Source organism: Rana temporaria, chromosome 3, assembly GCF_905171775.1.
Source record: "Rana temporaria chromosome 3, aRanTem1.1, whole genome shotgun sequence".
Classification (NCBI taxonomy): Eukaryota; Metazoa; Chordata; class Amphibia; order Anura; family Ranidae; genus Rana; species Rana temporaria.
The window spans coordinates 126214199-126239266 of NC_053491.1; the positions used below are offsets into that span (position 1 = coordinate 126214199).

Consider the following 25068-nt stretch of genomic DNA (forward strand, 5'->3'; position numbering starts at 1 on the left):
TCTGCCGACGTATATTGGCGTGAAGGGGTCCTTAAGTGGATAAAGGTAACCATCCTCACCTGTGATCTGTTTGATTGTAATTAGTGTGTGTGTGTGTATAAAAGGTTAAGGGCTCTTTCACACGGAGCGGACCGTTTCTGGGTCCGCTCCGTGTGTCTCCGTCGGCTCAGCGGGGATCCCCGCTGAGCTGTCGGCGGATAGGGCGGTCCCCGCACACAGTGCAGGGACAGCCCTGTCTCAGCTCCGCTCTGCCCTATGGGGAACCGGATGCAGACGGACCGTCTGTCCGTCTGCATCAGTTCCGTTCCGCCGGACGGAAGAAAAATAGGGTTTTCTTCCGTCCGAAAACCGGATCCCAACGGACGCGATCCCATAGGGATGTATTACAAGTCCGTTAATGGACTTGTAAAAACGGACAGGCGGAGCGGACGTCTGAAAGGGGCCTAATGAGTTTCTGGACTCCTGACAGACCCTTGCAAGTTTTTGTGTTGTCATTCATATTCTCTGAAAAATGGCCAAGAATTAATAAATTCTGCCAGGGTATAAAATATATAATGTGTATGTATGTGTATATATATATATATGTGTGTGTGTGTGTGTGTGTGTATATATATATATATATATATATATATATATATATATATATATATATATATATATATATATATATATATATATAAATTTATATTTATATATACACACACACATTTAACCAATATAGGCTGTATTATTCTAGGCCTACAACATTCTTCATGCTTTTTTTTGAACCAGTGGATTTACCTTTGTCCTGCCACTGATCTATCTTGGCATTCAGGTTAACCATTAAAGCTTTAGAATGCATGTTTACTAGTAGGGCGAACTGTTAACTCTAGAGTCATTTGGTTTTTTATTTGCAGTTGTCTGGTCTATATGTTTGTGTTCATTGCACCTGAAAGTGCGTTGACATAGTAGCTTACGTATTTATTTATTTATTTATGTTTGGCATCTGAGTATACTGTAAGGATGGTGTGTCCAAGCATGCAGCCAGCCTGCAGGTGCCATTATTATTATACAGGATTTATATAGCGCCAACAGTTTGCGCAGCATATCTACAGTTCTTGTATAGAAATGGTGCAGCCTTAATTGGGCCTTTCTTCGCTGTCCACATTCTCATGTAAAATGGGATCAAGTAGCAACTAGGCTAATCTGAATAAATTAAAGATTATATTTGTTCTTTTATTTACTTTATGCATTATGGTTTAGAACAGGGGTGCTCAAGCTTGTGGAGAGCGATGGCCACTTAAGTGATTTGGTAACCGATTGCAGGCCATAATGAACTATGGGGTTTTACTGCCACTGCCACTCCCTAAACCACAAATGTAAGCGTGCCCTTACTGTCCTGAGCTTTGAGGTTTACCCGCATCGTGGGTGCAACGCAGTATGCGATTTTCCTGCGGGATAGCTGTGCTTTGCAGAATTCCAGAAAGCGCACTAAACCTACAGGATATAATAGAAGTCTATGGCACGGTGCAACAAAGCAGCACCTTTTTGTATCGGTGTTAAAGCAGCCTAATATCCCCCTTTTTGTGTGTGTGTGTGTGTGTGTGTGTGAGATGTTTAATTAACTGACCGTGGGGTGGGGGCATACATATGAGACAAACTATGGAGAATTTGTCTCATTTGGAAGAGGTAAAGAAACTTTATTCTTTTTGCTTTTGAGGTTTTGCAACACATAGTAATTGGGTTTCAAAACTCTTCAGACTGTCAAACTGGAGCCTTTAGATGTATTTTAAAAGAAAGGTCATCAACCACGAGGTGTAATTTGATGCTGGGAGACAGTGCGGTGAGGCCAAGCGGTCGAATGACAGAATTTTTCAAACTTAGATGACCTCTCTTATCTTTAACTTTCAGGCTAAACAGTCTGATTCAGAAAAGTAAAAAAGTTTGTAGGAAACAAATGGCTTTCATAATCAAGCCTCAGCAGGGGACAATACAGTGGGCAAAAGCTTAGAGAACCCGTGTAAAATCATAAATGACATGTCGCATTACAGTTGGGGGGCTGCTGAAAATGACATGTCACATTAAAGATTAAAGTTAGAAAGCGGGTGTTCTGCTGTCGGAAATGACATCTTACATTAAAGTGAGAAGCGGGGGTTGCTGACTTCTTACCTCTTCTCCCATGCAGCCAGCGAGTTGAAAAGCGGGGTGAGGGGCCGAAAATTACTTCTCATAAGGCGGGCCTCTAGTAATTTGGGGGGCCCTAAGCAGCTTGCATAGTGAGCCTATAGGGCGGATCGGCCCTGTGTACAGCCGTAAATAAAAAAAAAAATACAGCAGGGATATGCAATTAGCGGACCTCCAACTGTTACAGAACTACAATTCCCATGAGGCATAGTAAGACTCTGACAGCCACAAGAGTGACACACAGAGGCAGAGGTATGATGCAACAGCTGGAGGTCCGCTAATTGCATATCCCTGAACTACAGGATACGGCTGTACGCAGGCATACGCCAGGGCATGCATAAAAGTCATGCGGTACATGCGCAAAGTGTCAGCTTATGCCTGCATGCACCTGCATCCTGTAACTGTTTTCTATAGATTGCTGTATGCAGCGCCTGAATAATTTTACACAGATTCTGTATGTTCATGAATGCTGTTTGGCCCCCTTGCAGCTACGGTATGTCTTGAATTATTAGGACTGTCAAGGCTTGATCATGAAAGCTTTCTATTTTATCCCAAAATAACTGTTTTACTTTTCTGAATCAGCCTGTTTGGCTTGAAAGTCATTGGTAAATGGTAATGTAGGTCCAACAATTTATGCCCTGTCACCGGAATGGCCTCATGACACTGACCCCTAGCTTCTGAGTGCACATAACAACTGTATTAAATCATAAATCACTGTAGTAGTTGACATTTCTTTTAAACTGCACCCAAAGGCTCCTGTTTGACAGTGTGCCCCCTCCCCTTAAAACAAAACAAAAAAAGTTTCTTGCACAAGAACACTGTTTAAAAAAAGAATAATTTGCAGAAAAGCACAGTATCGAGTCACAAAGCCATGTAGTTCTTCACATTTCTCTTACTGAAGTCTTCTGTTTGACAGTTTGAATGACATGCCCCCCCCCCCCTCAAAAAAACTTTTTTTTTTTTTTTTTGCACAAGACCAGTGGTTTTCAAATATTTTACATAAAAGCATGTTTGGTAACGTTTTATACATCGAATGGAATGCAATAAATTAAGGGGAATTTATAAGGTATTAGTAGCGGGGGTGTTGAGGTGCCTTCACTTGCTGTTCTTTTGTAAGTGCTCAAATTTTTTTTTTTTTCTAGTTATGTTTATTATGTACCTCTACTGACAATCACATTTTTATAGGAACATTTTGTAAGAATGTTTGCAGCTTTATATGACTGTTATATAGTTTCGGTATTATTACAATAACATTTTTGAGCACAGTTGGTCATAAGATGGCCCCATTTATCAAGAAGTCTGGCATGAAGTCATTAGACTGTCTGTATTGCCCTACATATCTTCTTAAAACATTTACTAAACCTATAGTGATGTCATTATTTAGATTTTTATTTTATTTCCCAATTTTTGTTAGTTTTACTAATTTGTAATTGGTGTAAGAAGTACTTTTTCTTATGTTTTAGGTAAACTAGTTGACTGTGCTGTAGTTCATGTGAATGGAGATGTTCCAGAAGAAGTCCTCAAAGCAACAAGATTAGCAGTTGAATATCAGAGGCTTTTTAGAAAGGATGTGATTATAGATTTGTTGTGTTATCGGCAGTGGGGCCATAATGAACTGGATGAGCCCTTCTTTACTAATCCTGAAATGTACAAAATTATCCGGTAAGTCTAGAATCAAATTAATGTGGCTTTTTTTTTTTTTTTTTTTTATTACATTTTTTTCATCTTTGTTTTCAGTAAAGACAACCTGTATTATAGAATATTTCTTTATCTTTTATACAGTGAAACCTCAGATTACAATCTTAAAGGGGTGTTCCAGTCATTTTTAATGTTTATTAAAAGTCAGCAGCTACAAAAAGTGTAGCTGCTGGCTTTTAATTAACATACACTCACCTGCTCCACGTTCCAGCGACGCGCCGGCCGGGGCTCCGCTCCGGCGTCTTCATTCTAAGTGTGGGCACCCGGCCGATTGGACAGGCGATTGGACAGGAGGGGCTGCCAAAAGGCGATCTGACTATTCGCCTTAGCAGCCCCTCAGCGGAAGGAGGAAGTGGGACAGGAAGTCCTCCTGAAGCCCCCACTCCCCCCCCCCCCCCAAAAGAATTACATGCCAAATGTGGCATGTAAGGGGGCGAGGAGTGGATTAAGCGAAAGTTCCACTTTTGGGTGGAACTCCGCTTTAATCCAGGAGAATGCTCATAATCCAAAGTACTCGCATATCAAAGCGAGTTTCCCCATTGAAGTCAATGGAAAGGAAAATAATTTTGTTCCTTATTGACTTCAATGGCATGCAATACCGCATGCAGCCAGAGGTGGGGGGGGGGGCGCTGGAGAGCCTTGGGAACAAATGGAAAGGCCCGAGGACAGCTCGGCTGACCTCGAACTGAGTATTTTTGAGTAATTCCGAATGACACCGCTCGGCTCTGGCGCCTCCCTCAGGCCAAACGTGGTACTGCACAGCGCTGTAGCTTGAATCCTGCTCGTTTTGCGAGACAACACTCGCAAACCGATAAGGATTTTTAAAAATACAGTGCTCGTATTGCGAAACGCTCGTTAACCGTGTTACTCGCAATCCGAGATTCCACTGTATTATGCTAAATTAATTAAGATGGTAAATCTACTAGGCTTTTAACCACTTGCTTACTGGGCACATATACCCCCCTCCTGCCCAGGCGAAATTTCAGCTTCCGGCACTGCGTCGCTTTAATTGACAATTGCGCAGTCATTCGACGTGGCTCCCAAACAAAATTGATGTCCTTTTTTCCCCACAAGTAGAGCTTTCTTTTGGTGGTATTTGATCACCTCTGCGGTTTTTATTTTTTGCGCTATAAACAAAGAGCGACAATTTTGAAAAAAAAAATCAATATTTTTTACTTGTTGCTATAATAAATATCCCAATTTTTTTTTAAAAAACTTTTTTTTTTCCCCTCAGTCTAAGCCGATACGTATTCTTCTACATATTTTTGGTAAAAAAAAAAAGAAAAAACACAATAAGCGACTGGTTTGCGCAAAAGTTATAGCGCCTACAAAATAGGGGACAGAATTTTTTTTTTTTTTTACTAGTAATGGCGGCAATCTGCGGTTTTTATTGTGACCTCGACATTATGGCGGACACTTTTGACACATTTTGGCACCATTCACATTTATACAGCGATCAGTGCTATAAATATGCACTAATTACTATATAAATGTGACTGGCAGGGAAGGGGTTAACACTAGGGGGCGAGGAAGGGGTTAAATGTGTAGCCTAGTGAGTGTTCTAACTGGGGGGGGAGGGGACTGACTGGGGGAGGTGACCGATCTGTGTTCCTATGTACAAGGGACACAGCATCTTTCTCCTCTCTCCCTGACAGGACGTGGATCTATGTGTTTACACACACAGATCCCAGTCCTTGTCTGTGTAACCGCCAAACGCGGGTACCTGGCGGACATCGCGGCCGCCAGGCATGCGCTCGTACACCCCCCAGTGGCCGGAGGCCATATATATAGACGGCCTCCCAGCAATTGGGATCCACACTGCGGCCGTACAAAGTCGTACGGCCGGCAGGAAGTGGTTAAACAGAAGTGGTCCTTGGAGGCAAATGCTGAATTCCAAAAGAACTGAATTTTACTTTATTAAGTGAAGATTCACAACTCCAATTATCCAATCATATGTGCAAATTATTTTTTTATTTGCATGTGATTGGGAATTCAAAGTTAAATCCACTCTATAGTGTAGTGACATGGCTTTAGCATCTATGGTAAGTGTAGAATTTCATTCTAATCAACAGGTGATGTAGAGTTTATTTATAATTGCTTCACAGATGTTTATTTCGTCTAACCAAATACGTGGCTTCTTCTGTTTAGGTCACGAAAGAGTATACCGGACGTATATTCAGAGCGTTTAATATCTGAAGGGTTATTGGCGGAAGATGAAATCTCGGACATCAAGACGTCTTATTATGCAAAGCTGAATGATCATCTTGCCAATATGACTCTTTACACTCCTCCCCCGATCAACCTTCAAGATCACTGGAGTGAAATGGTAGAACCAAGTGCACGCATCACAACGTGGGACACCGGTGTTCCTGCTGACCTGCTTAAATTTATCGGAGCCAAATCTGTGGAGGTTCCTGAGGAGTTTCAACTGCACAGCCATCTGCTCAAGATGCATGCACAGGTTGGTTGGTTATATTTACAGTGCCCTGAAAAAGTATTCATACCCCTTGAAATTTTCCCCATTTTGTCATGTTACAACCAAAATCATGAATTTCATTGGGATTTTATAGACCAAACACAAAGTGGCACATAATTGTGAAGTAGAAGGAAAATGATAAATGGGTTTTAATTTTTTTTATTTAATTTTTTTTACAAATAAATATGTGAAAGTGTGGCGTGCATTTGTATTCAGCCCCCCTGAGTCATTACTTTGTAGAACCACCTTTCTCTGCAATTGCAGCTGCAGGTCTTTTGTGAACAGCAATTTTCAATTCTTGCTACAGATTCTCATTTGGGTTTAGGTCTAGACTTTTATTTGGCAATTCTAACACATAAATGTGCTTTGATCTAAACCATTCCATTGTAGCTCTGGCTGTATGTTTAGGGTTGTTGTCCTGCTGGAAGGTGAACCTTCGTCTCAAGTCTTTGGCAGACTCTAACAGGTTTTCTTCTAAGATTGCCCAGTATGTGGCTCCATCCATCTCTCCAACTCCAACCAGCTTCCCTGTCCCAGCATTCCCACAACATGATGCTGCCACCAACATGTTTCACGATGGGGGTGGTGTGTTCAGAGTGATGTGAAAGTGGAGTTCCACCCATTTTTTTATGTTTGTCTGTGCTGCATGCTCTAATCTCATAGTGTTCAGAATGGACAATTTTTATTTAATTTGCTGCTTGTAAATACCTTTATTTTGTAGTCCTTCATTACTTCCTCCTCCTTATTAGCCTAGGTTATTTGCAAGGGTTTCTGGGATAGGCATCATGTTTCCCAGTAGTCCTTGCAAACCTGACTGAAACCTATTACATTGCTTGTGCACTGAGCATGTGCGAGATATGCAAAGCTGAATTCCAGGAAGTCATACAGTCTGGCTTCATGATGCCCACACTTAAGATGGCCACGGTCTATTACTAGATTATAAACTATCTAAATTCGGTAACAACCTAACAAAACGGACCTTAGTTTACAGACTAACCTTACTAGAATACATTAAGCTTGTGTATTACAGGGGTATTTTATATTTAAAAAGTGAAATTGTGGGTGGAACTCCCCTTGAAGTGTTATTTTTTCCGCCACGCACATTGTGTTGCTTTTATGCCACAATGCAGTTTGCAAAAATAACTTCTGATGGCTTTCTTTTAACAATGTCTTTCTTCTTGCCATAAAGGCCAGATATGTGGAGTGCACGACTATTAGTTGTCCTGTGGACAGATTCTCCTACTTGAGCTGTGGATCTCTGCAGCTCCTCCAGAGTTACCATGGGCCGATTGGCTGCTTCTCTGATTAATGGTCTCCTTGCCCGGTCTGAGGGTTTAGGTGGACAGCCATGTCTTTGTAGGCTTGCAGTTGTTCCATACTCTTTCCATTTTCAGATGATGCATTGAACATCTCACGGAGCACTGTTCAAAGCTTGGAATATTTTTTTTTTATAACCTAACCCTGCTTTAAACTTCTCCACAACTTTATCCCTGACCTGTCTGGTGTTTTCCTTGGCCTTCATGATGCTGTTTGTTCACTAAGGTTCTCTAACAAATCTCGGAACACTTCACAGAACAGCTGTATTTATACTGATATTAAATTGCACACAGGTGGCCTCTATTTACTGATTAGGTGACTTCTGAAGGCAATTGGTTCCACTAGATTTTATTTAGGGTTATCAGAGTAAAGGGGCTGAATACAAATGCACACCACACTTCTCAGATATTCATGTGTAAAAACTGTGGAAAACCCATTTATAATTTTCCTTCCACTTCACAATTATGTGCCAGTTTGTGTTGGTCTATCACATAAAATCTCAATAAAATACATTTACGTTTTTGCTTGTAACATGACAAAATGTGAAAAATTTTAAAGGAACATAAATACTTTTTCAAGGCACTGTGTCTATGCACAGAGGTTGTTGCAAGCTCTATATTGCACTCTGTACCCTGTTGCAGTACTTTAGCAATCCTTAGACAGCAGCCATTAAACTTTAAAAACCGACGTTCGCATTCCCAGACAATCTTTCCTTGACAAATTGGCAAATTTATTTTCTGTCAAAACCAGTGTAGCATCAGGGAATTATGTTCCTACATATTATAACATCTATATGATCCCTACAGTGCATTTTAGAAAAATATTTGGTCCCTACTCTGTTGTAATGGCAGCCTACGTTTCTAATATAGTTTTTGTATGTGATTGTATTGCATTTTTTTTTTGTTGATTAGTTGTATAATTTTTTTTTCTTTTTAGTCTAGAATACAGAAGTTGCAGGAAGGAACAAAGGTGGATTGGGGTACAGCTGAAGCTTTGGCTTTTGGGTCGTTACTTTGCCAAGGTAATACAATTATCTGTTTTTCTCCTAATTTATACTGTATGGAACTTTCTGTATATGAGCCATGATTATTTGAGGTGCTGAAGAGATTAAAACAAACCTGTAACACAAAAATAAGCCAAACGCTCCCGAAAATGATGCACTTCATGCTGCCTGGCAGTACCTTTATTTTAACAAATGGAAAAAGAAAATATGGACAGCCGCACTCCAAAAAACTTTGGTTGTCTTTATTTAAAAAAGGAAAAATCCACTACAAGTCACAGCACACTACACGGGAGTAAAACACGCTGACGCGTTTCGCACTGTAAATTGGTGCTTAACCACTTCCCGACCAGCCGCCGTTGTTTTTTTGTTGGCGGCAGGTCGGCTCCCCTGCGCGAGAGCACGTAATATAACGTCGGCTCTCGCGCAGGCCACTAAGGGCGCGTGCACTCACCCCCGATCCCCGTCCTGGGAGGGCGCGATCGCAGCCGGGCACCCGCGATTGCTCATTACAGAGCGGTGACCGGGAGCTGTGTGTGTAAACACATAGCTCTCGGTCCTGTCAGGGGGAGAAATGCTGATCTTCTTTCTGTTCATACAATGTATGAACAGAAGATCAGTAATTTCCCCTAGTGAGGCCACCCCCCCTCTACAGTTAGAACTCACCCAGGGAACATACTTAACCCCTTCCCCGCCCCCTAGTGTTAACCCTTTCACTGCCAGTGGCATTTTTATAGTAATCAAATGCATTTTTATAGCACTGATCGCTATAAAAAAAGGCAATGGTCTCAAGAATGTGTCTGAAGTGTCCGCCATATTGTCGCAGTACCGAAAAAAAAAAAATCGCTGATCGCCGCCATTACTAGTAAAAAAAAAAAAATTTATAAAATGCCATAAAAATACCCCCTAGTTTGTAAACGCTTATTGCAATTTTTTTTTTTTTTTTTACAAAAATATGTAGAATACGTATCGGCCTAAACTGAGGATTTTTTTTTTTTTATATATATATAAATATATATATATATTTTTGGGGGATATTTATTAAAGTAAAACATTTTCATTTTCTTTCAAAATTGTCGCTCTATTTTTGTTTATAGCGCAAAAACTAAAAACCACAGAGGTGATCAAATACTACCAAAAGAAAGCTCTATTTGTGGGGAAAAAAGGACGCTAATTTTGTTTGGAAGCCACGTCGCGCGAACGCGCAATTGTCATTTAAAGCGACGCAGTGCCGAATCGCAAAAAGTGCTCTGGTCTTTGACCAGCAATATGGTCCGGGGGTTAAGTGGTTAATCATAGCTATGAGCTTTTTAATTTGTTGCCTTGTGCATTGCCAGCACCCTTGATCTCCTGAGACCATACTGATCATCCTAACACAATCCACCTGGAGCGGTAACTTTCTTTCCTACCTTTTATTTTAAGAACCACCTTCACTGTTTGCCACGTAAGCTTCACTAAACCCTACTGTATCTTTTGGAAGTCCTTTGCTGCACCTCCATCCTGGCCCCTTTTACTGTTCCACAGGCAGGTGCATTGCCTCTTGTTGGCCACTAACACTCCATTCACACCTAGGCGACAAAACGCCCGACGCTCGATACGCTGGAGGGGCGAATTTCCATTGCTGTCTATGAGATGGTTCACATCTCACGCCGAACGCCGAAACGCCGTACGCCTGCCGCCTGAAAACAAGTCCCGGACCCTTTTTTTCAGGCGGCATTGGCGTTCGGCCATAGACAGCAATGGAAATGATTTGCTTAAAAAAAAAAAATAAACAATTTGCGGCAAAATACGTTGCGTACGCGGCGTTACAGTGTGAATGCAGCCTTAAGCTCTGATCATTTGGATGTGAGATAGTGTGATGAAGGTGGAGTGCAATAGTTCTGAGTTGGAACCAAGTCAGGGATTCCTAGATCTGTGCACCTGGGTCCAGGGGGTGCCTGTGCACACAGAAGATGGTTTATTTCCATGGTGACGCCTGTTACTATTTTTTGGATGTGATGGGTTTACTTTATAATTGCATTTGTAAAAAATATCCCGTGATCTCCTAATAAAGCCCCCTCATCCATATTGTAAGAAACAAATGTGAACTTTCATTAGCTTTGTGTTCTGATTGGGTATAAACTTGGCCATAAACAAGAGTACATCCCCAAAAAACTGGCAAGTAGATATCTCACTGTCCTTTCCATAACTTTACTGAGACCCACCTCCATAATGCAAGCCCATTTCTTCCTGCTGTGTATGCTCACTCGTCTCTTTAGTAAAGTGATGTATCAAGCCCATTTTTCATGGAGATTTTACACGTTGCAACAATTTTATGTGTGGTAACAAGAGTATTCAAAAGCCTGATGAATGTTTTTATGTCTATTCGAGAACACTAGAAAACACAGTTTTCAAAATTATGAGCTTTACTTGCTTTTATCAAGCTCTTTATGGGCAGCGGGTGTATCTTGACCTCCTTTTCAATTCTGTCATTTTATTGTATTTTGTTAATTTCTGTATTGCAGGTCTCTGAAATATTTGCATTTAACCACTTCAATACAGGGCATTTTCACCTCCTTCCTGCCCAGGCCAATTTTCAGCTTTCAACGCTGTAACATTTTGAATGGCAATTGCGCGGTCGTGTGACGTTGTACCCAAATGAAATTTTGATACATTTTTCCCCCACAAATAGAGCTTTCTTTTGGTGGTATTTGATCACTTTTTTTTTTTTTCATCAGGAGTGCGACATTATGGCAGAAAGATCGGACACTTTTGACACTATTTTGGGACCATTGACAATTACACAGCGATCAGTGCTATAAATATGGAATGATTACTGTTTAAATTTCAGGGGAAGGGGTTAACACTAGGGGGCGATCAAGGGGTTAAATGTGTTACCTAGGGAGTGAATCTAACGGTGGGAGAGGGGACTGACTAGTGAAGGAGACTGATCTGTGTTCCTATGTGTTAGGAACACACGGATCGGTCTCCTTACACACACAGAACAGGAACGTGGATCTGTGACGAGCAATCGCGGCTGCCGGGCACACGCATCGACTTTCGAGTGATGCGACGCGTGCCTCTTACAACGCCGGGAAGGGATGTCTTATGACTGCCGCCCGGAGGGACAGAGTGTTCCTGTGGCCATCATATTACAATGGCTGGTATGGGAATTGGTAATGGGTGTCTAAAGTAATAAATAACATGCCTCCATATGTCCTTCCTTGCTCCTGATATAATGTTCCATTAGATAATCAGCCGGGTAACTGCTTCTATCTAGAAAAGTTGTAGAATAACAAGTGGTCATCTTGGGTGGTACAAGTTAAGTCAGGGGTGCCCACCCGTCTGGCCTTCTTCGGCCACATTGGAAGAAGGAATTGTCTTGGGCCAAACATAAAATGCACTAAAAATAAAAATAGCTGATGAACAGTAAAAAACAGGCAGATCACAAGTTTGCGATCACGGATATAGATAATAAACCTACCCAAGTAATAAAACTATATAATAAAAATATATATTATAAAAGTAAAAGAGAGCAACATAAAGCTAGTGCAATATTTTGACACTGTTTGTTTGAAAAATTAATTCATTATCTGGTTTGATGGATGTAGTGTCAATCTATTTTAAAGGTGCTCATCAGATGTTTTGGTTCTAGTTTTGCCCTTTGTGTGCTTCATCTTTGAAAATCGTTGTTCACAGATATAGGTGCTGCCAACAACTGATGACATGAATTGTGAACAGCATGATTGTGAACAGTGGGATATTTTTCTTTGTGAAGATGAAACTTTTATAAAAGTCCAGTAAAAAGCCATGGTCTATTTTTCTTTCGACTGCATGTGTTCGCATTCGCAAAGAAGTGTAAATGCATTTTTCCAAAAATCAACATTTAGGTGATTGTTTACAATCACTTTAACTAAGTTTATGATTTTGTGTTGGGCTGCATTCATACCCGCCTTGGACCGCAGGTTGGACACCCCTAGGTTAGGTGGTGGTAAAAGATCTGCTGTGAAGAGAACCAGTCATTTTAAGTACTCCATATAGACACAAAAAAATATAAAAATAAAATAACTGCTTAAAAAGAAACTATAATGTATAATTTACGCTTTTTAAAGTAAGGCCTCATGTACACTGCTGCTGGTAAACGGACATTTAGGAGCAGTTTGGCATTTTTTTTGTCAACTGCTCCTGAACTCCCCTCTGTTATCTTATAAGTACATGTACACCGGGTCGTTTCTAGGCAGTTGTAACAGGCGCTACGTGCGCCCTCTCCTTTCTGTAATGCGTTCCACGCTGGAACGCATTACGGCGACCGCGCGATGACGTCATCACCCGGTGCCACGTGCGTACCACCGTGGAACGCGGAAGTGCGCCGAAGCATTCAGCCCTTCTTTTAGAATCAGTGCTAATGCACTGCACCTGGCCTTATCCTTTAATCAGAGCGGTGTGCTGACTGCACATCATTCTATTATTGTCGTAGCTCGGCCACGCTACAAACAATGGTGCCATCGCTCCCCATGCTGCAACAACGGACCAGCCTGCATCTTCTGCATTAGAGCTGTTGCATTTATTGCAACAGAGTGCCATTGCTTAGAACAACCTTCTGAGGCTTCCTTGCGGACATCGTACACAATGGATTCCCTACTTTCTACACTGAAGCCCTGAAAACGGATAAGTAGCTATAGTGTCACTTGTAGTTCTATAGAAACATCTGCTGCATATTTTCCATCTAAAACAATTGCTGATAATTATTATGGCTTGTGGCTATTAACATACTACTTGGGATAGACTGTTGTGCGTATGACTGCTTGCTAAGGAATATCTTAAAGGGACATCTACTCTCAAATTACCTGAGCAATATTTGCCTCTTATATGCAACTATTATTACCTGAGCTATATTGCCTCTCATACGCAACTATTAGTTGTCTCTACAACTCCTATTTACTACGTGCTTGACATAAGTGTTAATTGCTTATGGGCCTTGCCCTAACTTGTTGAACATGTTCATGCTAACTTTTCTATGCTAAGGGTTGATGGTATTTCATTCCAACTCCCTTTAGTGGCCTAATGCATCTCTATATGTTTAAGTGATATGATGTAGAGAACCACCAAACTCCTGTTTGTGTGGAGTGACGCCTGGGGCCACGTACTGATAATCACTTGCATATAGAGGTGCATTTGAATCTTCAAAGTCTATATTTTAATTTTAAAACCCTAAGCTCTGGTCGCATGTTGTAATGCGTCCATCCTTAGTAGCTCAACGCCTTTCTTTATGTGAGAGAGATGATGTGGAGAACCCCCAAACTCCTGTTTGTGTGGAGAGATGCCTGGGGTCCAATACTGAATTCTCACATAAAGAAGTGCATTGAAATCCTTGCTAACCGCAGTTGTGGTTCACTCCATTCACTAGAGCTGTTACAGCAGTTGAGTATTGAGGCTTTTTCTGGAACCCCAAAAAATGTGTTCAGAAGCTGTGTTTAGAGGCATTTCAAGCGCCTCGTGTTTAGCAGTGTTTCATTTACAGACATTTTTCATTTTATCCAAAACGCTGGAACGTGAAGCCTAAGAGAAATTGTGTACAAAATGAGGGGAAAATCCCAGACGTTTGTGTCTCCTCGTTTACCATTTCTGTGACAACTGTAGTACTTTGTATTCCAATCATTTTGTGTCCCAGTGACAGTGGTCACCAAGAGAAATTAGGAGAGTGAATCGACCCAGAAATACTAGGAAGGCAATGTAAATCTAACAAGGGTATGAATACTTCCAGACACTACCCGAAAGTAAAGTTATTTCTTTAGATTTTCTATGATTAATATCAAATTGCATGATTAAAATGAATTAAAAAATGTGTAAGTGTTTAGATGGACAGAAGTGCAAAATCCAAAGCATGCCTTAAAAATAACCATTTGTATATGTTACCTCTAGCATCTGTTTTACTGTTGGATCACAAGCATCAGAGTGCTTCTAATCTGATATTATTTTGTTTGTGTTTTAAGGGCTTAATATTCGAATAAGTGGACAAGATGTAGGACGTGGAACCTTCAGTCAAAGACATGCCATGGTGGTTTGTCAAGAGACTAATGACACCTACATTCCTTTAAATCACATAACACCTGACCAGAAAGGCTTTTTGGAGGTGTGTAATATGTATATGATTAAATATATAAAGTAATTTAAAACAGAACTGAGAAAATGCATATTCAGATGGAGCTATGGGATTGATTTAATAAAACAAAGAGGGCAAAAGCTGGTTCAGCTCTGCATACAAACCATTTGGCTTCCTTTTTTTTTTTTTTTTTTTTTAAGCTTAATTGAACAAGCTGAAGTTAGGAGCTGATTGGTTACGCACAGCTGCACCAGATTTTTCACTCTCCAGTTTTAGTAAATCAAACTCATATCTTCTTTTTAATGGTATACTATTTGGCACATAGTAATGTGTTTATGATGTAATTTATAACATGAAATAAGAGTCCAGGGCATTGTAGATTTTGTTTAGTTAATGTCATTCTTTGCGGCCTCAGCATAATTAGGAGAAAAGCCAGTATTCACAACACTCCATTGTTTACTTTAAATTTGCTGGAGTGTTCCAATACTGACTGGAAAATGGATAAAACAATAGTACCGCCTGTAATATAACTGGGCTAATGACCTTTAAAGTGTATCTATAGCTCGTACCCACAAACAATGTAAACTGGCATTCACCATAATGAACACGCATGTCCAGATACTGATATCCATCTTTATGCCCTGTAGAGGGCCTGGGAACCTCCAAAACTAAGACTGCTCTATAATGCAACCAGTGACCAGATAACATGGTTGCTGGCTTGTGGCCTAACCCCTCAATTTGTTTTCTATCATACTATTGGCTAGTAAGGTTGTCCATCACAACAATGGGCCAGTACTAAAGCAGAAAACGTGGAAGTGAGTCAGTCAGAACTAGGGAGCACAGAAGATGGTCACTGGTGGTATCACAGGGCAACCTGTGTTTTGGGGGTACCTTGTCAACTCTAAAAGGCAGCAAAGCTGGTACACATTCATTTTTCTAGTGAACCATTTGCTGCCTAAGATGATGATAGACTTTGCAGATGAAGAGTTTGTAAGGTTGGTTTAATTATGAATATGTCGAACATTGCCTGTAATACAAGACTTTCTCTATCAAATGTTTGTTCTAGTACGGCAGGTGTTTTGGGCATTGGAATAAAAATGTGCCAATTCAGTTTATACATTTTAAAGATCAGTCTGCCAATTTGCTAGTTAGCTGTTCCCTACTTTATAAAGAGCTTAGATTGAGAGGGTGCTATTATTTTAAGGCGCCACCTCCAATTTACATAAAAATGGAGGAATCCTCAACCCATAAGGTGGAAGGAAGAGAGTGGAAAAAAAAATTGCCGATACTATGGCCTTTTTCTGGTGCATAGGGACGACAGACTAAAAATATATTTACCAAATTTTATTGACAGATATGAAGTTAAAATGCATGCATACATACATAAAGATTAAAATGGTATAAAACTATATTTTAGATTGAGGGCCCAAAGGCTGAACAATGCTATGATTGGTACATAGGGGGTCCTCGTCCATCTTGTTGCTGACTCTACGCGTTTCGCAGGGAAAAAAAATCCCCCTTAGGGAAACTTCAAGGCGTGATGATCTGAAATCATAAATGTTAACAACAATGTTGGTACATAGTATAATAAAGTTACTATACATCCATATATGCCAATATATCAACAGTTTACCACTAGGTTCTATTCCACTCTTAGAGTTACAAATTCCACCTAAACACACTCTCCCAGGTGGAAGAAATGGGGGTGGGGGTCCAACAATAAAGAGGGGGTGAGCTTCTAATAGGGTCCATACTTTATAAATAGGATGGAAATTGTGGTAAACATACCATGTGGTAGCGTGTCTGGATTGGGCAGTCAAATGCAAAAGCGCTCTATTGCAGTAATGAAGAGGGATTTCCTTTTTGAGGCCACTGAGTATGTTTTTGCAATGACCTTTTACTACTACTACTACTACTAATTGTGCATTTGTTCTCTCTCCAAAAGGTAAGCAATAGTGCCCTGTCAGAGGAAGCTGTCCTTGGATTTGAATATGGCATGAGTATAGAAAGCCCTAAGTTACTGCCAATTTGGGAGGCGCAGTTTGGAGATTTCTTCAATGGTGCCCAGATTATATTTGACACTTTTATTTCTGGAGGTATGATGATATGAAAAATCTTTTAAAGCAGTGTGAATTGCCATACGATTCACAGAGCTGTCTGCTCAATCCTTCTGTCTACGTCAATGTGATAAGCCTATCAACAGCTATGTGATCATAATGCTTTCTTTTACTTATTCTTTAGGGGGTTTTATCTTCAAATACTAATAAGATCATAAACTATGTATCCTAATCATACAGTACAGAACATGGACAGAGTATTCATACAACATGGGTTATAGGCGTGCACCTTCAGGTCATTGGACACTGGCACAGTTTTAAAGGACACACCCCTCCACACTGAGGACAGCCTTTTAATTTTAGGCACTGTATCCTGCTTGGGGTGCTCATCTTGGCACTTGGTGCAACAAGTTTGCGTTGCCTGTAGGGCTCTATACAGTTCCAGGGTCGTGGACCATGGCTATGGAACCCTGTCCCTGAAGACCCCTTTGGGGTATGTCTACTGTGATAGCTCTTGACTTTATTTACAGTCCAGTGTCATTGACAGGCACGACAGAGTCAACCTGTATCTCTGACCATTTGTGTTAAAATGGGGCTATGTTTGAAAGGTAAGCACCTTGCACTGTAAACTTTTCAAATTTGGCACTAAAATTCAACCACTCAGAGCTTAGTCTCAGATGACTAGCTGTTAGATCACACCTCTGTTCACATGCCACTTCCACATAGAACTCCTATAATGTTTTCAGCCATTTCCTCCCTCCCTTTTCTCCACAGGGATTAATTACTCCTTGCGTACACACTTTCCCTGTATTCTGCACCCTATTCCGTGAGTACCCTACAGAGGACCACCCTCACTTGTAGTTATGGCGAAAACCAGGTGAAAGGGAGTCGAAGCTACAGGTGAACATTCGCTCAGCTGAAGGCCCACTCAGCACTCAACCTCAGAGTGATGATGCATCCCTTGCAGTGGAGCTAGAATCGATTCTGTTACCAGCAACTGATTCCAACTCAATTTCAGGCACTCAATAAGCAGCCTAGTTGACTAAAGCAAAATTCTTTGCATCTGCCATGTTTCCTCAGAAAAATTATGGCTTTAATACAGCCATCTCAGTCCAGGCCCTAAAAAAATGCCACCCCCCTTCTCCTCCCATTTCTCAACCAAAATCGGATCCTTCCTGATATTCCAGTCTTCGAAGACACATACACAGAATTAGGAAGATATCGGGCCATATTGGAGCAAGCTGTGTAAGATATTTTTCTCCCCCAGACAGATACTATATTGAAGAAATAAGCTTCATGCAACATTCTTGCTAATTTTAAGAAGCTCATTGCCCTTGTCAACAAAAGCCTTGGCATTGGGAAAACTCCTTTGTCTTGCCATGCCAGTTTGGGTACAAAAAGACTTGCAAAACATTTTCTGTTCGTGGCAGTTGGGTTTGCCCTGAAACACTGGACCCCCCTTCTGAAGGGGCACCCAATAAGGGTGCAGTCAAACAATGCTACAGCAGTGGCCTACATCAAATATCAAGGGGGCACCAGAAGCCTGGCTGCTTTGAAGGAAGCAAACCAGATCAACTCTTGAACAAAAACTCGCTGTTCTGCTATCTTTGCGGTCATTATCCCACAACTGAAAAGCGGATTATCTAAGCTGCAATCGCCTAAATCAAGAGGAATGAGCTCTTCATCCAGATATCTTCAATTTGATATCCCAAAAATGTATTGTGGATGTCCTAGCGTCCAGATTAACAATAAACTACCTCTATTTGTTGCCAGAACCAGAGATCCAGTGCAAATCCTACCTTGTATGCTCAAGAAAATAGAGCAAGGGAGGAAATGAGCATTCTAATTGCACCAAGCCTTCCCAGAAGAACTTGGTATAAAGTACATGTACATAGACTTTTAGCTGATGACCCCTGGCTCTTCCGAACAGGCCAGATCTGCTATCTCAAGGTCTGCATTATGCTTTTCAGTCTCTGGATTTAACAGCATGGCTGTTAAAACCCAAGGGTTAAAGAAAAGCAGGATCTGTGATTCCTACCTTGCTAAAACAAGAAAAACCTCTTCTTCTAGAAATATATATTGTCACATCTGGAAATTCTTTTTTGTCTAGTGTGAAAACAGGCACTTCATTCTCAGAGATTACTCTGTACCTTGAATTCTGGTCTTCTTAAAAAAACAGGTCTTGACCAGAAGTGGTCATTAAGTACTCCTCTTTTTTTTTTTTATTATTATTATTACTCTTTTTTTAATTTATTATTATTATTATTATTATTATTTTTTTAAGACCTTTTGCTATCGCTCTGTTATAAGAACCTTTTCTTCAAAGTGAATCTCATATTAACCACTTCCATACAGGCAGGGGTCAAGTCCTAGGGAAAGTGTGGGAACTCCCACCCAAGATCCACTCCCCCACCAAAAAAAAAAGATGATACGCTCATATGCATAATTACTAAACCACATGTTTTTTTTTTCCGATCCACTGTACCTTAGTAATCCTTTATGTTACTGGCCGCTTCCTGTATATGGATTCATCAGGTAGTGTGCGGGTATTCCGTCACTTCCTCGATGCCGCAATGTCTCCTGGGAGCTTTTGTCATGCTTCTTTCTAAATCCCCCGATAACTGGCGGCAGACCTCCGCAATGTCTCCTGGGAACAATGACAAAAGCTCTCAGGAGACATTGCGGCATCGAGGAAGTGACGGAATACCCGCACACTACCCGATGAATCCATATACAGGAAGCGGCCAGTAACATAAAGGATTACAAAGGTTTGCCTGCCCCTGACAGTGACTCGATCTGGGCATCGCCGCTTAGTGAAGGATTGACTCGGGCGGCTCAGCTGCTCTAGTCCTGCAAAGGGAACTGCATTCCTGCTGTGAAAAAAGTGCAGGAACTCCGTTCCCACAGGACTTGAGCCCTGCATACAGGGCATTTTCACCCCCTTCCTGCCCAGACCAATTTTTAGTTTTCAGCGCTGTTGCACTTTGAATGACAATTGCGCGGTCATGCAGCACTATACCCAAATGAAATCTTTGTTTTTCCCCCAACAAATAGAGATTTTGTTTGGTGGTATTTGATCATCTCTGCGGTTTTTATTTTTTGCGCTATAAACAAAAGAAGAGCAACAATTTTGAAAAAACATTATATTTTTTACTCTTTGATTTAATAAATATCAACATTTAAAAAAAAAAAAGGTTTCCTCAGTTTAGACCGATACATATTCTTCTACATATTTTTGGTAAAAAAAAAATCGCACTAAGCGTATATTGATTGGTTTGCGCAAAAGTTATAGCGTCTACAAAATAGGGGATAGATTTATGGCTTTTGTTTTTATTTGATGTTTTACTAGTAATGGCGGCGATCTGCGTTTTTTTTTTTTTTTTTTTTTTTATTGTGACATTGTTCCGGACATATCGGATACTTTTGACACATTTTTGGGACCATTCACATTTATACAGTGATTAGTGCTATAAAACTGCACTGATTATTGTGTAAATGTGACTGGCAGGGAAGGGGTTAACACTAGGGGGCGCTGAAGGGGTTAATATGTTCCCTGGGAGTGATTTCTAACTGTAGGGGCAGGGGGACTCACAAGGGGAGGAGACCGATCTGTGTTCCTCTGTTCTGGGAACACACATCGGTCTCCTCCCCTCTGACAGGAGGTGGATCTGTGTGTTTACACACACAGATCCACACTTCTGCCATGTTTGCCGGCAATCGCGGGTGCCCGGCGGACATCGCGACCGCCGGGCACGCGCACCGGGTCGCAAGCTTTGTCGACGGCGCGCGCCCCTTAGCGGCCGCGATGCACAGGACGTCATATGACGTCCACTCTGAAAGACACAGTTCCTGCCAACGTCATATTATTATGGCTCGGTAGGGAACTGGTTAAGCACCCCTTGCAGCACCCTGTGCTTTCTTGGGATTCTAACCTAGTTCTTTCTATCGGGGATATCCAGTTGAGGATCTCTTGTGCAACATAGGCTTTTTGGTTGCTATTGCGTCTGCCAGACGTGTTTCTGGTGACCCTATCATGTAAAATGTCTTTCCTCATTCTTCACAATAACAAAGTTGTCTTGCTTTCAAGGCCATCCTTTATTCTGAAGATGGTCTCAGCTTTCAACCTCAGTGAGGACATTGTCTTCCCATCCTTGTGCCCTGCTCTTAAGCATCCAAAGGAAATCTCTCTACGTTGCCTAGATGTAGTCAGAGCCATTAGAGTATACCTCAAGGCTACTGCTCCAATCAGACTGATTCACTGTTTTTTCCTGTTTTCTGGACTTCACAAGGAACACCCTGTTTCAAAGTACACCATTGCACGATGGATACGAAATATGATTGCCACCAGATCTGTGGGAGTTTCCATGGCATTTCGTTGCCAAGCCTCTGTAGCTCAGTTGTGTAAGGCCACACCCTGGTCTTCTGTTCATACCTTTTCAAAGTTTTACCAGGTGGATGTCCATTCTTTAGCTGATGCAGTATTTGGCCTAAAGGTTCTTTTACTGGCTCTGGGGTTGGGTCTTTTGGCCCTTGGATTTGGGCCTGTTGGCACAGTCCTGGTTTCCTTGTTGTTGCCCACCCTTCCTATTCATTGTTTGTGAACATCCTATGGTGTATGAATACGCTTCCTGTATCCTGTTCTGTACTCAAGGCTATGGAATTTTATAGGCAAGTTACAATTTTTGTTTTTCTGTAATATTTATTCTAGAATTTTTTTAAATGTTTTACAATATAAATGCATTTAAATATAAAGACATTTTGTTATAGCCACAAAAATGCAGATAACATTTTATAAAATGGGTATATATCCTAACCGAATAACTCTATGCAAAGAACAGATCCATATTTACTTTTTTACACATATTTACATAGTTGCACCCCTGTTTTCATGCTGGATGTAGTGCAAGGGAGTATAAGCTTAAGCCAGAATTAATATAATAGTGCATAAGTATTAATATTGTAGAATAGTGCATAAGCATGAAATAGACCACTCCTTATAATAAAAGCAGTTACCCTACTTTAATAGGTGAGGCTAAGTGGCTGCTACAGAGTGGAATTGTGATTTTACTTCCTCATGGCTATGACGGTGCTGGTCCAGAGCACTCCTCCTGTCGCATTGAACGCTTTCTGCAGGTGAGAGTCTTCAAGTAATCTTGTTTTGTAGGTGTACATGTGATTCAGCCCAGAACAAAATGGAAAAAGAGAAATTATACAGCATTGGATTTAGAATTTCCAAACGAACCCACATACTTTATATGCTTGCAAAACAATCTATTCTGATGGAATATTGACTTTATGAGTTTATTAAAGCGGGAGTTCACCCATTTATTAAATTTTTTTTTTCTCCCCTTAGATTCCTGCTCGTTCGGTCTAGGGGAATCGGCTATTTGTATTAAAATATGAGCAGTACTTACCCGTTTTCGAGCTGCATCTTCTTCCGTCGCTTCCGGGTATGGGTCTTCGGGAGCGGGCGTTCCTTCTTGATTGACAGGCTTCCGACGGTCGCATCCATCGCGTCACTCGTAGCCGAAAGAAGCCGAACGTCGGTGCGGCTCTATACTGCGCCTGCGCACCGACGTTCGGCTTCTTTCGGAAAATCGTGGCGCGATGGATGCGACCGTCGGAAGCCTCTCGGAAGACTGTCAATCAAGAAGGAACGCCCATTCCCGCAGCCCATACCCGGAAGCGACGGAGAGGATGCATCTCGTAAACGGGTAAGTACTGCACATATTTTAAAACAAATTGCCGATTCCCCTAGAGAAAACGAGCAGGAATCTAAGGGGAAAAAGTGCCCTCTAAGGGTGAACCCCCGCTTTAAATGTAAGTCCACTTTTATCCTGTCACCCCAATTTATCTTTTCTCTCCTTCCAGTATTTTTTTTTTTTTTAACGGTTCCATTTTATTTTCCCTAACCAGTGATTTTTTACACCTGCCAATTGCTATAAACATACTAGATTGGGTGTGGGAGCTCATTAATAGTGTGAAACCATTAGGTCAATGAGAGGCATTATGGTAGTAGGTATCCTTCCCCACGGTTCTTCTTTTTCGGCATATAGTCTAAGGCAGGGGTCTCCAATCTTTTCAGTATGAGGGCGCATTATATATTTTACAAATTTTTGTGGGCTGAAAAAAGGCAGTTTTATAAATGGTTAATTAAAATCACCCGCCACCCCATCCCCCGTGACATTAGAGTTGCTGGGGGACAAGCAAAATCTTGTAGCAGGCCTTATGTGGCCCTCAGGCTGTAGTTTGGAGATCCCTGGTCTAAGGGGATATTGTAAAAACAGTTTGTCAGTTGCATTGAGATACCATGGCAAAAAAATGTATAATGCAAAGCCGTGTTTTTACAATTGTGCATTCGGCTTTGCTGGCTTCAAGACTTCAAAGCCAGCAAATAGCAAAAAGTCAATGAAAGGAGGAGAGTCCACTCATGTCACCTTTCAGTCACATAACTGGCTCTTCTTCATTCTCCCAGCTCTCTCTGCTGTATTAAGTGTAGAGAACTCTGTAAGGAACTGCCAGCTGTACACCTCGGCCTGCATTTTATTATTGGGCCGTAGAATGCAGGCCACTATATATGCACTACCAAGCAGAGTTTAACAGAGAGCGGATAATGTAGTAGGTCCTTGTTAGTGAGTGCATGTTATGGCTTACTAGACTTCTTTCCTGCTTGAATTTGAGCAATGACGATATTATTTTTGGCACTTCTTACAGATGTGTGACAGTACAGAAGAAGGTGTGGATGGAGATAATGTTAATATGTTTGTTGTTCACCCAACAACTCCAGCACAGTATTTTCACTTACTACGTAGGCAAATGGTTCGGAATTTCAGAAAACCTCTGATTGTGGCCTCTCCAAAAATGCTGCTTCGATATCCGGTAATCATTTTGTTCATATACTATGTATTGTAGGAAATTTTCCACCATCTGAACAAGTCTGAACATTGAAAAACTAAAAAGCGTTTCTTTGCAGATGGGCTGTGCCTGCACTGCAAGGGTTAACTCTTTGTTCATGCCTAGGGCCCATTTACTTGATCCTTTCCTCTGCTGGCTCCTCTGCACTGCTAGACCAGTCACTGTTGCGTCTCACTGCCCACCCTCCACAGTCTAAGGTCCTCTGACAGCATCAAGACAAATCTAGGGACAGCATCAAGACCAATCTCCGCCATAATGTCGCAGTCATGAGAAAAATCACTGATCGCCGGCATTGGTAGTAAAAAAATAAAATTATTAATAAAAATGCCATAAAACTATCACCTATTTTGTAAACGCTATAAATTTTGCGCAAACTAATCGTTAAACGCTTATTGCGATTTTTTATTTTTTTTTCTAAAAATAGGTAGAAGAATACGTATCGGCCAAAACTGAGGGAAAAAAACGTTTTTTTTATATCTTTTTTTGGGGGATATTTATTATAGCAAAAAGTAAAAAAATTCGCTCTATTTTTGTTTATAGCGCAAAAAATAAAAACCGCAGAGGTGATCAAATGCCACCAAAAGAAAGCTCTATTTGTGGGAAAAAAATGACGCCAATTTTATTTGAGAGCCACGTCGCAATACCGCGAAATTGTCAGTTAAAGCGACGCAGTGCAGAATCGCAAAAAGGGGCCTGGTCCTTTACCTGCATATTGGTCCGGGTCTTAAGTGGTTAACCTCTTGACCACCGCCCCATGTCAAAAAGACGTCCTCCTTTTTAAAGTTGAATATCTCGATAACGGCAGCAGCTGCTGCCACAACCGAGATATTCATCTTTGCAGGGGGCGGTGGTGTACACGATAACGGCGGTCTCCGCGAGATCGCCGTTATCGGTGGCGGGAGAGGGGCCCCCCCCCTCCCGCCGCTCTCCCGCGCTCTCCGCCGCTTACCGGAGCCGTCGGTAGCGGCGGAGGGGATCCGATGTGTCCGGCAGCTGAGCGGGGACGGGACTGAAGGAGAAATCTCCTTCACCCGTCCTCATAGCTCTGCTGGGCGGAAGTGACGTCAAAACGTCAGTCCCGCCCAGCCTCTTAAAGAAACATTTTTTTTTTTGTCATTTGAAAAAATGACAACTTTTTTTTTTTTATTTTTTTTTTTGCATTTAAGTCTAATTATGAGATCTGAGGTCTTTTTGACCCCAGATCTCATATTTAAGAGGACCTGTCATGCTTTTTTCTATTACAAGGGATGTTTACATTCCTTGTAATAGGAATAAAAGTGATCAATTTTTTTTATTTTATTTTTTTCAGTGTAAAAAATTATAAAACTAAATAAAAATAAATAAGAAAACCAAAAAAAAA

General features: G+C 41.2%; 1 protein-coding gene across 2 annotated transcripts in view; it reads left to right on the plus strand.

Annotated features, from left to right (window-relative positions):
- DHTKD1 (dehydrogenase E1 and transketolase domain containing 1) overlaps window positions 1-25068 on the plus strand; it is an 83538-nt gene that overhangs the window by 36615 nt on the left and 21855 nt on the right. For both annotated transcript variants that reach the window (XM_040343393.1, XM_040343394.1), the window contains exons 7-13: window positions 3627-3825; window positions 6010-6322; window positions 8591-8675; window positions 14627-14766; window positions 16682-16832; window positions 21820-21926; window positions 23508-23672. In XM_040343393.1, coding sequence (XP_040199327.1) covers window positions 3627-3825; window positions 6010-6322; window positions 8591-8675; window positions 14627-14766; window positions 16682-16832; window positions 21820-21926; window positions 23508-23672 — 1160 coding nt within the window. The remainder of the gene's footprint in view (window positions 1-3626; window positions 3826-6009; window positions 6323-8590; window positions 8676-14626; window positions 14767-16681; window positions 16833-21819; window positions 21927-23507; window positions 23673-25068) is intronic.